The following is a 15,656-nucleotide window of genomic DNA, read 5'->3' on the forward strand; positions in this document are numbered from 1 at the left end:
CGCTCTGCGGCATGTGGGATCTTCCCGGACCGGGGCACGAACCCGCGTCCCCTGCATCGGCAGGTGGACTCTCAACCACTGCGTCACCAGGGAAGCCCAAATAACTGGTTTTCTTGTGGGAATAGTCTTCTTTTTGTTTTTAATTCAGTTTTGATTGTTAGAATACATTTAATACAACATACATATGATACATGATATATAGGATGTTTAATGTATGTATGGTACATATATTTGTGTGTATTTTATAAGTATTACAAATAGTCACATAGTTTAAAAACAGTTTAACACTTTAAACCATCAAATAGTATATGGGTTTTAGTAGAAAACAGGACTCTGTCTCACTCCTCCTTACTCTTAGAAACTGCTATTCAGGTGGAATTACTTTTTAACTCCTTCAGGTGTTTTTTTCTGGTATTTACTCTCATATTTTTAAATTAACATGCTTATACTGCTATTTCTGAATTTTTTTACTTTAGATATTATCCTTTGACTTTTTGTAACAGCAGATAGAATTTAGCTCTCTTTCTCCTACCTTCCCTCACCTTATTGCGTCACTATAGGGATATCACCACTTTGGTTAAATCAGTATTCAGTGTTCACATTACTAGGAGTCGATAAGTATTATTTATAGCTGAGCCATCTCCTTTCTTATACAACTGTTTGTTTTCCTGGGCTTACTTGTTTTTCATAAATGTATGCTGGAACTCTTCTATAGCGCAGTATTTTTTTTTTTTTTAGCATCTTTATTGGAGTATAATTGCTTTACAATGTGTATTAGTTTCTGCTTTATAACAAAGTGAATCAGCTATACATATACATACATCCCCATATCTCCTCCATCTTGTGTCTCCCTCCCACCCTCCCTATCCCACCCCTCTAGGTGGTCACAGAGCACCGAGCTGATCTCCCTTTGCTATGCGGCTGCTTCCCACTAGCTAGCTATTTTACATTTGGTAGTGTATGTATGTTCATGCCACTCTCTCACTTTGTCCCGGCTTACCCTTTCCCCTCCCCGTGTCCTCGAGTCCATTCTCTAGTAGGTCTGCATCTTTATTCCCGTCCTGCCCCTAGGTTCTTCGTAACATTTTTTTTTTTTAATTCCACGTATATGTGTTAGCATACGGTATTTGTTTTTCTCTTCTGACTTACTTCACTCTGTATGACAGACTCTAGGTCCATCCACCTCACTACAAAAATATGGAATGCTTCACAAATTTGCGTGTCATATTTGCGCAGGGGACATAGTAATCTTCTCTGTATCGTTCCAATTTTAGTATATGTGCTGCTGAAGCGAGCACCAGTATTTTTTTTTTTAATTTTTAATTTTATTTTATTTTTGGCTGTGTTGAGTCTTCGTTGCTGTGTGCGGGGTTTCTCTGGTTGCAGCGAGTGGGGGCTACTGTTCGTTGCAGTGCCTGGGCTTCTCATCATGGTGGCTTCTCTTGTTGCAGAACATAGGCTCTAGGCGCGCAGGCTTCAGTAGTTGTGACGCGCGGGCTCTAGAGTGCAGGCTCAGTAGTTGTGGCGCAAGGGCTTTGTTGCTCTGCGGCATGTGGGATCTTCCCAGACCAGGGCTCGAACCCGTGTACCCTGGGTTAGCAGGCAGATTCTTAACCACTGCGCCACCAGGGAAGTCCCTATAGCACAGTGTTGCTTCTGGGCACCTCTGAGCATATCAGTACATCTCCGGAGTGTTCTATCGCCCTACTCTAGCCTGGACTGGTCACTCTAGGCTGTTGCACAGCCGTCGGCCTAAAACTTCATTTCACCGTCATCCTCGGATGTCCCTTCTTTGTTCTTTCTGGATCCTTTGTCCTTTCTGGATCCTTTGTCCTTTCTGGATCCCCTATTTTTTGTGTCCTGTGTCTTCCTCCTTGGATTATACCCTCATTTGGGTGAAACACATCCCTAGTAGCTTCTCAAGGAAGCAGGTGTGAGAGAAATCTTTGAGACACTGTTTTAAAATGCCTTTATTTTACCCATGCCATTGATCAGTGATTTGTCTGAGCAAAAAGAAAAAAAAGGTACAGTATTTTCTGTTCCAGTCCTTTATACTATTTTGAGTATTTGCCTCTACTACCTGGTATGCAAGGCTCAGTCCAGAGTAAAGGATCTCTTCCTGTTAGGATCCCATTTATAGCCCCTGAGGCTACTGGTATTGCTCCAGTGTAATCCCCTTGCTAGCTCGGGGCGGCGGGGGGGGGGGGGTGGCCTTCCCCCCGGGGAGTTTTCCCCATGGCCATCTGCAGTCCCTGGCTCTCTTGTTGACAGAATGGTTCTTGTTGGCATTTTGTGCCTCTCAAAGTGCAAGAGAAATATGTCTAGATTCAACCCACCTCTGCATTGCTGCAGCCCCACCGTGCCCATTCATTCCATGGACCCAGGTGGCCGCGTCAAGGGAGTGCACCAAATGGTCCACTTGGTGGTTCCAGTCAGCTTCTTGTGATGGGCATCAACGTGTCCTACTTTAATGTGCCTCTTAAATTCCCAGAGTGATTCCATAGGGCCATGCCCCATGTGGGCATCCCTTTAACAGTCTAGTTTCCATTGCTCATCTACCTGACCATACAGCCAGGCTATTGGCTATAGCCCATGAGTTGGTAAAGACCCAAACATACGGGTTTTTACCATTGCTTAATTCTTCCATCACTGCTCGGAAAACAGCCTGCAGTTCAGCCCACTGCACTGATTTATTCTTGACTCCTTCAGTCAGTCTTGCCATCCACTGGTCTTAACGTGGGCGCTCTCCAAATGGGATATTGTCCATTCACCTTGGAACTGTGTCTGTAAAGCAAGCGGCTCTTTGGTGTTCAGTTAGAGCTTCACAGGGCATGTCCACAAGGCAGTGGGTTCCAGCAGCTCCTCAGGCAGCTCCAAAGTCAGTCCTAGATGAAAAGAGGCTCCCTGCTCACGCCTGTCTGCATCCCCCCAGCAGCACGCTCCCCTGTAAACCATTTCTGTTTTATTATGAAACTCTTCGGATCACCGCCTTTCTTATTAGAGGGCTTCTCCGACACCACCCAGGATGTTATGGGCATCTGAGGTCTCATGATTATTTTATGTCCTTCAATCACTGAGGCAGTCTCAATTAATGCCCAGGCTACTAATTTTCTCTCAAATGGTGTGTACCAGACAGCGGCATCTGGGAATTTTCTGGTCTAAAATCCCAGTGGTCACTGCTGGGAGGTGCTCCCGGGTTTGCCATAAGCTCCTCTTGCGGAGTGCAGGTGGCAGATACCCTCAGAATCATACCTGATGGGGCCGTAAAGCCCCGTAAGCCCTGGGAGAGCTGCCGCCCTCTGCTAATTCAGACACGGGCTGCTCTTGCGCAGGTCCCCACTCAGATACTGCTGTCTTTCGGGTAACCTTATAGATGGGAGCTAGCGTGGTTTCCAGATGTGGAAGATGTATTCTCCAAATGCCAGGTAAACCACCCAAATGCTGGCTTGCTGCTGCTGCTTTGGTCCTAGGGGTGGGTGGCGACAGCAGTTTAGTTTAGCTTCTGGCGGAATGTTCTTCGTGGCTTCGGCAGGTTATTCCTAAGAATTTTACTGTTGGGGAGGCCCTGGGACCTCTGTGGGATTTATTAACCAGCCCCAGTGGGTCATGTGTGTCACCATGGCATTCACATCACTCCTTGCCTGCTCTTCAGTTTCCAACATGGTCATAATGTCATCAGTATAGTGTATGATTGCACTTGAGACCTGTGTCAAGTCCACATCCCTTCTGACCAAATTGTGATCGTAAGCTTGTGAGTTCAGATAAACCTGTGATGACACAGTAAAAGTAAACTGGGATCCTCCCCACATGAAGGCAAACTGCTGCTGGCTTTTTTCTGAGATCGAGAAGGAAGCACGTGCAAGGTCAGCCCCTGGGTTCCGGCTTCTGCTGGCCTGCTGCATCTTCTTTGGGGCTGAAGCCACGACCGGAACTGCTGAGGCTGTAGGCGGCACAACTTTATTTACGCCTCCACAGCCTACCGTTAGCCCCTAGGAGCCACCTGCCTGTTCCCCAGGCCTCACAGGGCTACCGTACGGTGAGTGCATTGGTACCAGTGTTCCAGCTTTAATTAAAATGGTGAGCTCTTTCTGTCCACAAGGTGTTCTATATTTAAGTTCAGCACCTGTGCGGGCTCAGGCAGTTCTAGTGGTTCCCATCTAGCGCCCAGTAAAACCGGCCTGAGGGCAGATTTACACGCCTTCTGTTTTACAATGTTAGGTTGGGGAAGCAGTCCCCAGTCCGATGTCCCAAGACTCCGTTCAGGTAAGGGGGATGCGTCCACATCACACAGAATCTGTTCCAAAACCCCAGTTTTCATTCAGATTTTCACTTGAGTCCCATCAACTGTTACCCATCTGTATCCCCCATTCTAACCTTAGCTGTTAAGACTTCACCAACAGGTTTTGGAATCACAGTGCATTGGGGTCCTGTATCAGAAAAGTTTCCTCTCCTCCCCAGGGCTGTTTCACCCACACATGTGCTTATGCCCTTGGGTGCCTTGCTGGGGGTCGGGCCAGAAGATCCTGGCCTTTAGGTCAATCTTTATCTTGATTAATCTTCCTTACCATTGCCCCAGGGCATCCTGGTCAATTTTCTTATCTTAATCTTTACCTTCTGGCTTTTTAATGCCTTCCAAGCTGGGATAAATAGAGCGGACTTGTTTGGGGCCCTTTAATTTTAGAGACCAACATGGGGTCCCATTGGTTCACCAGTCTCTGGTCGTGCTGCAGCCACACCTTGGTTTCAACTGCATCAGCATCCGATTTATTCATCCCACTTTGTAACAACCGTTTGAAGACTTCCGCTCTGCTGGGGTGAGTCCCTTGATCCTCCCCCCTTTGTCTTTCCCTATTTTCATAATTAATGTTCTTAGTAAGGCCCCTATGAGGAAGTTGAGATAGCAAATTAGATAAGGTGTCTCAAACTGTTTGATTTTGTAGCAGTAAAGTTACATGAGGTGCCCATGTAACAGGGACCCCCTTAATCACAGCATTTACCGTAATCTGGGTAATGGGCATATTCAGTGGGTGAATATCCCAGTCATCATAAAGCCAGTCCCACATGGCTTGCATACGAAGCATCTCAGCTGCTTCATCTGGGGTGTTCCCCCTGGCATCAATAGGGGGAGCTGGGAAATCCCTCTCATCAGGATAAACAGACTTTACAGTGGCTTTCGTCCAGTCCACCAACCTTGGCTGTCCGCTCGGGAATAACCCCCTGAGTGTCTGGATCATGTACAGCCACCTGTGATTGTTCAGTAGAGAGCAGTGGGTCCTGCATCAACGCAGACATGCTCTTCCACCCTGCAGCCTTCAACGTCAACGACACAGCCCTTGAATTAGTTCCTCTCACAATCCGGTTCAGTAAAGGTTCCTCAGGAAGCTGCTGCTGCTGCTCCTCAAAGCAGGCCGGTTCCTTCACACTTATATCCCTTGCTTTCAGTTGTTTCTTGTTTTTGCCCTTCTCCTATGGGAACTATTTTCTTGGCGACCCAGAGGTACTCGAGGTACTTTCTGTTGCATAACATTTCCCTTTCTAGGCAGCTTCGAGGCTAATGGCTGGAGCTCAGATTGACCCAGATCTGAGCTTGAATCAGCATCAAGGCCAAGCCCTTTGTTTTGTTTTGGCTCTTGCATATGAAATAAGCGGGGAATTGTTTATTTACTGATTTAAAAGTATTCATTTATTTATTTGGCTGTGCTGGGTCTTAGTTGTGGCACGCAGGAGCTCCGTTGCTGCATGTGGGATCTTTGTTGCAGCACATGGGATCTAGTTCCCTGACCAGGGATTCAACCCGGACCCCCTGCATTGGGAGCGTGGAGTCTTGGCTACTGGACCACCAGGGAAGTCCCAGGGATTGTTTATTTAGTGTGCTTCTTATTTTGCATTTCCTTATATATCCATTGAGCCAACTCCTTGGGAGTTGCGTCTGCTCCCATTTCTAAACGGCATTGGTAACTTTCACCTTTAGTAACTGATTGCACCACAGCTGCAGTTTCATACCATGGTGACTAGGTAGCCATCTGGGAATCAAAGGTTCCTCATTCCTTGCCCTTTTATCCTTTGTCTTCAAAAACCACGTGTCTGTGAGCCAGGGCTGTTCTTACAAATCCTGTTTCTGACATCAACTGAATAGAGAGTTCCTGGACCCAGTTCTGTGTGTGTGTGTGCACGCGCGCGCGTGCGTGTGCGTGTGTGTGTGCGTGCGTGTGCGTGTGTGTGTGCGCGCACGCGCACGCATCCCCCAACAAGAAGTAATTCTCGGGTAGCAGCACAGTGTCCAGGAATCCAACACAATTCTGATACCACCTATCCGGAGATAGAATCAGATTCCATTGGTAAAGGGCTCAGTCCCACAAGACCACCCTCCACTTCAGATGTTGGTCACAAGCCCAGGTTGTTACCTGTGCTTCTGATTAACCTGCTGCAAATCAGAGGTTCCCGCGACCCTCTCCTTGGGTTTTCCTTTGTTTTGGGCCCCGCCATGTGGCACGTGGGATCTTAGTTCCCCGACCAGGGATCGAACCCGGGCCCTCAGCAGTGGAAGCACAGAGTCCTAACCACTGGACCGACAGGGAATTCCTTCCTTGGGCTTGATTAATCTGCTAGAATGGCTCCCGGCACTCCAGAAAATCCATTTACTCACTAGATTACTGATTATTATAAAAGGATATTAAAGGATATGAGTTAACAGCCCGAAGAAAGGACCTTCTGTCCTCGTAGAGCCTGGTGCCTGGCACAGTGGCACATGTAAGTGTTCTGGTTCCCCGACATGGCAGCTCTCTGAACAGGGGCCAGAATTAGCTGTCCTCTTGGGTTTTTATGGAGGCTTCATTATATAGTCATGATTGTCTAAGTCATTGGTAGTCGCAGTTAATTCCGCCTCCAGCCCCTCTCCCCTCCAACCCTCTCATCTTGTGGTTGGCTCTTCTGGCAACAGACCCATCGTCCTTAGGTGCTTCCAAAAGTCACCTCAGTCACATAACAAAAGATACCCTTATCGTTCTCAACACTTAGGATATTCCACCGGTTTTGGGAGCTGTGAGACTGGAACTGTGGGTGAAAACTAAATATACAAGATAAGTGTATTTTTGTAATCTGGATGACCAGATACGTATTTCTTATAAATCACAATGTCACAAAAAGAAATTAAGCTTGGAAGATGAGTTGAGCAAAGTACAGGGGTTACTGTTTCTTCTTTGAGCTGATTCTTTGTGTGCGGCCATCCTGTATAGATGGAGTTGTTTATGCCTGGGGCCACAATGGATATAGCCAGCTTGGGAATGGGACGACCAACCAAGGCATTGCTCCCATCCAAGTCTGCACCAACCTCTTGATCAAGCAAGTGGTTGAAGTAGCTTGTGGCTCACATCATTCAATGGCTCTGGCAGCTGATGGAGAGGTAAGTGCCCTGCCTTTATTCTTTATTTTTAAATTGTGGTAAAATACATGTAACATAAAATTTACCATCTTAACCATTTTTAAGTGTACAGTTTAGTGACAAGTATATTCACATTGTTACGCTACCCTCACCACCATCCATCCACAGAACTCTTTTCGTCTTGCAAAACTGAAACTCTGTACCAGTTAAACATTAACTCTCTCTCCTTTCTCTTACTCCCAGCCCCTGGCAAGCACCATTCTACTTTCTATCTCTAAGAATTTGACTACTCTAGGTACCTCACATGAGTGGAATCATACAGTATTTGTCCACTGTGACCACCTTTATTTCACTCAGCATAATATCCTCCAGGTTCATCCATGTGGCAGCCTGCAGCAGAATTTCATTCCTTTTTAAAGCTGAATAATGTTTCATTGTCTATTTCGTTTATCCATTTATCTGTTGATGAATATTTGGGTCATTTCTACCTTTGGCTATTGTGAAAGTGCCTTGCTTTTCAAAAAAAAATGACCATATTTGTACTTGGATATGGTGTGAACATAGCAGCCCCGTGTGCGTCGCTAAGAACAGTATGGGAATGAACCCTTTTCCTAATACAACTTATATTGTGTGATCAGGACCACTCTTTTGAAGACAGTAGAGTTAATTCTTAAGGCAGTTGAGTCTCATGCTTTTTGCTAAGATTACAAATCAGATGTGTATGACAGTGTTCTATACTTTTGTTTTTTTAATGACCCCCATCCCCTAAGGTCTATTTTGTTTTTCAGTAAATGTAATGATGTCATAGAAAATAACTTTACCAACATTCCAGTAGGTTCTGAACAACCTGTTCACCCCCCAAGTTCCATGCTTATCTTAAATGTTACTCATCCTGTTGGTGCTACCTTCCAGTCTTTTGTATCGTCTTGTTCCTCTCCATCTCCATAACCTTAGGTCAGGCCTTGTCATCTCCTGGACTGTTGCCATGGTCTCTTTTATTCTATAGCTTTTTAGTTGGTCTGCCTGTGCAGTATTACTTCTCTGCCCCCTGTGATTTATGAAATGCAGATCAGATCAGATCGTTCCCTGTTTAAAGTCCTTCAGTGCTGTTACCGTGATTTTACTAAGTAGGGTAGGTTATGGGTGAACAAACCAAAGCACCTTAGGGAGATCAAGGTTTCATGGCTGGGATGTGCTGGAGCCAGGCCTAGCAGGCTTTATGTGCAGAATCTGCTGTTCCTAGTCTGTTTCTTGGTTAGTGGAACCCTCGTCCCCATTTTTAAAATAAAAGGCAACTGCATTGGAAGGGAACTTGGGATATTTGAAAAGAAGTGCAGAAGAATGATGGTTGAAATTAGAACTTGCTAATTTGTGCAGCCTGGATTCCTGGTTTATTTTAACCTGAAGCATATGCTACTTTGGATAAATATTTGCATTATTACACTAGCTAGTCCTGTGAATCCACTTTCAGGAAGTATGGCAGGTTATTTCTTTCGTGCCTATGAAATGAACCTGTAGCACATATTCTTTTTAAGACATCAGCCGTGGGTTTTAAGACATCACGTGGGCAGCCTCAGACACGTGAACTTAGATAGAAAGTGCTGGCAGAGGAAAAGAGAATTGTGGAAGCCGGAACTCAGGATGTGTGAGGACCACTTCCCACAGGCAAGTGAAGGGGGTGAGGGGGTCCTTACAAATTCTCCTAGTGATGGAGGAAGTTATCTCCTCTGCTACCAGCATCCCCCATCCTCTGTAATTCTTCTCTCTGGTCCCACTCTTGTTTGATAGGCTCAGTTAATAATTAACTTAAAGTGATTTTTAGTTTTGTTTTTCTTCTTTAACTTTGCGTAGAGCTCTATTTGTGTCTCCCTCCCTTAGAAATCTGGTTTTCAGGTTACGGCCGATCACAGGCCAAAAGTAAGCAGGATGCAGTTGAGGAGGGGAGCTGCTTGGAGCTGACAGACAGCAAACGAGAACTCAGAAAATGTCATCAAGAATAGCCTAACAACCCCACGTCATTCCTGTAGGGACAGCATCTCCTTAGTACTTGTGAGCATGACTGTGTTAGGACGTGGAACTATGATTGATAATTACAATGATGGTAGGCTTGTGTCATCAGGAAAATTTATATAATGTCTCCTTTTGGTGATTAGTGAGAGAGGGAAAAGCATAGTATGGTTTCAAAAGTTTCGATGAAAAAAAAATGACTATTTGTGCCCAGAGAGTTAGGCTGATTTTTTCATATCACTGTGGCATACTTATGTGGCATATACCCCATTTCCTATTGATGCCGGATTAAAAATCCTATATAGCTGCCGTAATTATAGTGGCAGTATAACGTAGTGGTTAAGAGCGCTGCTAGACTGACTGGGTTCAGATTAGTAGTAAATTCTGCTTGCTAGCTGTGGAGTCTCAAGCAAGTCACTCAACCTGTTTCTATTTTACATGTATAAAATGGGGATGATACTAGTACCTATCCCAGGGTCATCTTACAGGATTACTATGAGGATTAGATGGGTTAATGCATGTAAAGCACTTAGGACCATTTAGCACATTGTAAGTACTCATTAAGTGGGTTTATTTTTATTTTATGATTGTTATTGTGTGTTAGAGGTAGAATTTTCACCCTTACTCTTTCTTTTTCTTTTCCCCTTCCGTTGTGTAGGTGTTTGCTTGGGGCTATAACAACTGTGGCCAGGTGGGATCAGGATCTACAGCAAATCAACCAACTCCTCGCAAAGTTACAAACTGTTTACATATTAAGAGGGTGGTTGGCATTGCCTGCGGTCAGACCTCGTCCATGGCTGTTCTGGACAATGGTGAGGTGAGCGATGTCTGCATCCCCCTTTCTCCTCCTACCTCCTCCTTCAGTGAAATGTCCTTTTCTTTCCAGGTAGATTCTGGAAGGAAGAGTGCTTTGTTTTCATAGCTCCTTAGACAGTTAACTGATTGAGGTTGTAACCACAGGATGTTTGCTCCTCATTATGAATTTTTAAATTCCAAGATTTATCTGCAAGTAAAGGTTCTAATGTGTTTTTGCCAGATCCAGATAGCCCAATGCTTATAGGTATTTGTTTGTGGTTTAATGTAGTAGATAAAAGAATTTAATACTACCTCTTTCTTCCAATGAAAAAGTGAACTATGCACTCTTTTTTTTTCTTTTTTAAGTGAAAGCAGGTTTATTTAGAGAGATACTCATTGCATAGAGAGAATGCGGTCCATCTCAGAAAGTGAGAGCGGCCCTGGGAGAAACACACTCCACTGACAGAGTGTGCGGGCCATCTCAGAAGGCAAGAGGAAATGTGCACTCTTTAAAGTTAGCTGGTGATGTTTATAAGCAGTAACTCTAATGGGCGTGAAGGCTCTGTACCTACCTACATCTGGAATGTTTGTCCACAGGAAGAAGCAACTTGCAAAAGGAGAATTTTGGGTCCTGATTGTCATTGGCTACTTTTAAAAACCCACCTTTCAGTGACCTTCTACCATAGTCACCTTTGAGCTGATCGTTATTTCTATAAAATAATTCTGGTTGAAGCTTCTATGTCAATGGACTTGTTACCACCTGTGCCTGTTTCAGTGCACAAAAATTATTCAAAGATGCTTCTTTGGACACAGACGTACGGCGTCCTGCATTGGGGTGCGAGGGTGGCTTAGAGTTTACTGAATGCTCGGCTTTGTTAGCTCACTTTTTTTTTCTTTTTTTTTTTTTTTTTTTTGCGGTACGCGGGCCTCTCACTGTTGTGGCCTCTCCCGTTGCGGAGCACAGGCTCCGGACGCGCAGGCTCAGCGGCCATGGCTCACGGGCCCAGCTGCTCCGCGGCATGTGGGATCCTCCCGGACCGGGGCACGAACCCGCGTCCCCTGCATCGACAGGCGGACTCTCGACCACTGCGCCACCAGGGAAGCCCTAGCTCACTTTTTGAATCAATCCTGATATCACGCCAGAGGGCTTCCGAATTCCTTGGGATAGTCATCTAACATCCTCCATTCCAGTATTTTCCACTTCTTTATTTTAAAAAATGAATTTAATTTTAAAATTATATGTGATTATTTCAACAAAGGAAAACAAATGAAAGATACAAAGTAAAAAGTGAATACCTTTCCTTCAGTTTTGTTAATAGTTTGATGTATATCCTTTTGGACTTTTCTCTGTAGTTAGTTATGTATGGTTGAGTATAAGTACCTTCTTTAAACAATGGGATTGTTATACCTACTGCTTTTCTCGGCCAGTCTGCAGCTTTTCTGCTTAACAACGTATGTTTTACCTGAATCTATTATCAGACCATTGATAGTTGCTTCCATTATAATAGTTGCTTAGTTTTCTTTGTATGGGTGTTGGTTTTCCTTGTGACATGACCCGCATCCAGAGCTCTCCTGATGGGCCTTCCAATTGTTCTTTATATTTGTTTATAAACATTGTTGCACTGCTTTTCTGTGTTACTGTTTGTGAGTGTGTATATCTTTGCACACTCATGCAAGTATGTCTATAGAATAATTTCCCAGAAATAGGATTTCTGGGTCAGGGAGTATGTCATTAGAATTTTTGATAGCTATTGCCAAATTTCTCCCCAGAAAGTTCAAACGTATTAGACTTCTGGCATTGAAAGTGCTTGTAACCATCTCTTGTTAGTACCCTAAACTCCACTTCCCTCTGTCACCCTGATTGGAAAGGCCCTCGCCGATGCCCGTTTGCCCTGTGTTGCCATGGGGCTTGTTGCCACCCATATCTCGTGTTTCTGATTTGAGCCAGGCCTCTTGTCTGTTCCTGACCAGTACTTTACCCATGTCCCATGCTGGTCATTCTAAACCTTTAACACTCGCTGTCAAACCTATGCCCAGCTCTGCTGCTTTCAGCTGATGACCCCCTCTTGCTTAGGGTGTCTAAGGGATCGCCACATTCCCTTATGTCTCCTTCTTTAACCTCTTTCCTGGTCCCTCTTGTGGTGCCGCTGTCACCGCCTTCATTGGACCCTCATCAGAGCTCACCTGTTTGCTGATGGGAGATGAGGTTATATGTCGAGGTCTCCCTGCCTCTGGTCTTACACGCCGCAGTCACCCTTCATGTTGCCGCCAGCGTGATCTTTCCAGAATACAAATGTCGTCATATTGATCTCAGTTTTGGAATATTTCAGTGGGAGATGCACAGATGCATTGCACTTTCCTCGGTTTGTGTTTTGGCCCTTTGGGCCCTTACCTTTCCTTCTGTTCTCTCCCCAGCCGCCACCCCAACTGTCTCTAGCACATTCTGTGCCCTCCCCCTGAAGTGCCTTCAGCCCTGCTCAGACCTCTGCTTTCCGAAAAGTCTTGCCTAAACTTTCTTCTGTGGCTAAATCCTTTCTCCTCTCTACCTGTAGTGCCTTGATTATCTCTCTATTATAGCACTTGCCGCCTGGCTGCAAAAAAATTGCATGTGTCCGTCTCTCCTGTTAAACTGTTTCCAAAGGCTTATTCCTAGTACCTTTCACAAGGTCCTGAGATACAGTAGGTACTTAGTAATTGTTAATGAGCCTCAGCTTCCTCATGCCTAAAACAAGAGTTCATGACTTGCCCAAGGCTATCCAACTAGTAAGCTATGGAGTCTGCTAGATTCTGTCATCCCTACCCCTAAAGCATCTTCTGTTTGGAGATCAGTTGTAGGATCACATTTAGTGGAATATGAGTGTTGGAAGTGAAAAAAGTATCTGATTTGTTTAGATGGATGGCATTTTTAGCTCTTCCCTCTTACCAGCAGTTTCAAAAGCCTGTTCTCCCCCTTTCTCTGTCTAAGGTATACGGCTGGGGCTACAACGGCAATGGTCAGCTAGGCTTGGGAAACAACGGCAATCAGCTGACCCCCGTGAGAGTGGCAGCTTTGCACAGCGTTTGTGTGAACCAGGTATGTATTGTGGACCCTTAGGTGCTCGTCCCCATCTATCTTCCCTGCTCTGACTTGGCGGAATATTTGCAGGCTCTTAGTTCCCCGACCAGGGATCGAACCCATGCCTCCTACAGTGGAAGTGTGGGGTCCTAACCACTGTACCGCCAGGGAATTCCCAGAGATTTACTCTTTAGTAAGTCTTTTTGAAGAGTACCCTGGGCCTTCATCTTCCACATTTAATATTATATCTTTCCTAAATTCCCATGATGGGAAGCAAGACCATGGTGCTGGCACACTGGTCTTGATAAGTAAAAAAAAGAATGGAAAAATATCGAGTAGTCTCAGGTATAGGCTTTTCTAATGCTTTTTTAATGTTCCAGAGAATGTCAGCCCACACCTGATGATGAATTGGCATTCTGCAGAAGCTGGCCCTAATCTTTAAGTAGATGTTTTCCCTGCCCTTCCTGTTCTCCTGTTGATGGTAACCATTTAAATTTACTTGCAGATTGTCTGCGGCTATGCACATACTCTAGCACTAACTGATGAGGGCTTGCTCTATGCCTGGGGAGCTAACACATATGGGCAGCTGGGAACTGGCAATAAAAATAACCTGCTAAGCCCAGCACACATCATGGTGGAGAAAGAAAGGTAACTTGTCAGTACCGTGTCTTGGAATTGTGTGTGCATTGGGACTTGGGACTGTGTGTGCTGGAGCTGTGGTCTTTGGCTTTGTAGCTCTTCTGTTTATTAACATTCTCATTTTGAACAAAGGAGTGTTGTACCAGTCAGAATGAACGTGAAGTTGACGTGATCCTTACACAGCTTTCTCAGATAACCACCTGAGATTGGTAGGCAGGCATTAATGCATCTGGGTATAATCCCTGCAGCTTCTTGTTGCCTGTTTAGTAGGGAAGAAAAGTAAGGTCTGTCACCATGTTGAAATTTAAAGCGTAGTGTAAACTCTTCTTTTTGAGCCAACTAAAACAACTTTTAAACAAATAAAATCTGCCCTTGAAAGGGCATTATCTGTTTAAATATTGATTTGATTTAATGTGTGTTACTAGAATAGATGCTTAATGTTTGTTCAGCCATATTGTAAGGTCTTACCCACTCAGTGTTAGAATGTTGACTTCTGATTCTGGGACCCTGCCTAAGAAGCATACGGAGAATGTAGTAAGTTTGGCTTGATGTCCATTTGGATTGGGACATTCAGAGTCCATGACCCCCGGACCAGTGCCTATCAGCCTACTGAGTGTTCTGAGCACTGGTAGGGGGTGAGAGATAAAGTTGTATTTTTAAGGAAATGGTATATTGAATACAGTATTTTTTGCTACTGTCTAAGCCTCCAGAACTGTCAGGACATTTTTTTCCAGTGTCCACTTCCCTCATTTACTTTGGTTTCTATTCCCTTTATCCAGGTTTTCTTCAACAGTATGCATTATTTATCCTAACTCAGAATGAGGTTAGCGTGAGAAGTGGGGCCGCCAGGAAGGGAGACACACAGTACTGTTGCTCTAGTCTTTTGCTTTTGTCAGTATGACGTGCTAGCTAAAGTCCCTGGATCTTGGGCTTTTTGAGGTGTTCTGAGCATGAACTTTTTATTTACCTTGTGTGGCACGCTTAGGCTTCTGTGAAAAAGAAGTGACGTGCATTTTTCTGAAAACTTCCCAGGGTAATAGAGATTGCGGCCTGCCACTCTGCCCACACGTCTGCAGCCAAGACGCAGGGAGGGCACGTGTACATGTGGGGCCAGTGCCGGGGCCAGTCGGTGACCCTGCCTCACCTCACCCACTTCTCCTCCACCGACGACGTGTTCGCCTGCTTCGCCACGCCCGCCGTCACCTGGCGCCTCCTGTCTATAGGTAAGGAAACACAGGGCTGCTCCCCCCAGCGAGGGGTGTCATCAGCTGACGGGTGTTCCTGCACATTTGCTGGCTGTGGGCTTTTTTTTAGGTTCAAGATGTTTTATCCTCCTTTAGCTTTAATACCTTTCCCCAAATTAGATTTGCATAATACAATTTATTAAAACGTTATGGAATATTATATGGATTTATTATTTTCTCCCCTTCAGTGTTTTCAGTTTAATTGAAATGAAATTCACGTACATAAAATGAGCCATTTTTAAAGTGTACGATTCAGAGGCGTTTAGTACCTTCACCATGTTGTGCAACTGTCATTTATATCAAGTTCTAAAGCACTTTCCTCACCCTAAAAGAACACCCATTCCTTCTTTCCCCCAACCACTGGCAACTACCAGTTTGCTTTTTGTTTCTATGGATTTACCTGTTCTGGGTGTTTCATGTAAGTGGAATCATACAATGTACAACCTTTTATGTCTGGCTTTTACTCAATGCTTTTGAGACCCATCCAGGTTGTAGGTACGTATCAGTACTTCTTTTCTTTTTATGGCTGAGTGGT

General features: G+C 44.8%; 1 protein-coding gene and 1 non-coding gene across 14 annotated transcripts in view; one reads left to right on the forward strand and one right to left on the reverse strand.

Moving 5' to 3' along the window:
- Window positions 1-15,656, forward strand: part of RCBTB1 (RCC1 and BTB domain containing protein 1) — a 65,569-nt gene that overhangs the window by 34,186 nt on the left and 15,727 nt on the right. For all 13 annotated transcript variants that reach the window (XM_060287835.1, XM_060287836.1, XM_030882334.3 and 10 more), the window contains 5 exons: window positions 7,236-7,402; window positions 10,047-10,205; window positions 13,149-13,256; window positions 13,744-13,886; window positions 14,910-15,100. In XM_060287835.1, the coding sequence (XP_060143818.1) occupies window positions 7,236-7,402; window positions 10,047-10,205; window positions 13,149-13,256; window positions 13,744-13,886; window positions 14,910-15,100 (768 nt within the window). The remainder of the gene's footprint in view (window positions 1-7,235; window positions 7,403-10,046; window positions 10,206-13,148; window positions 13,257-13,743; window positions 13,887-14,909; window positions 15,101-15,656) is intronic.
- Window positions 1,192-1,298, reverse strand: LOC115866845 (U6 spliceosomal RNA). Its single transcript, XR_004044874.1, has one exon. It is a non-coding gene; the product is annotated as a U6 spliceosomal RNA (small nuclear RNA).

Source organism: Globicephala melas, chromosome 18 (genome assembly GCF_963455315.2).
Source record: "Globicephala melas chromosome 18, mGloMel1.2, whole genome shotgun sequence".
NCBI lineage: Eukaryota > Metazoa > Chordata > Mammalia > Artiodactyla > Delphinidae > Globicephala > Globicephala melas.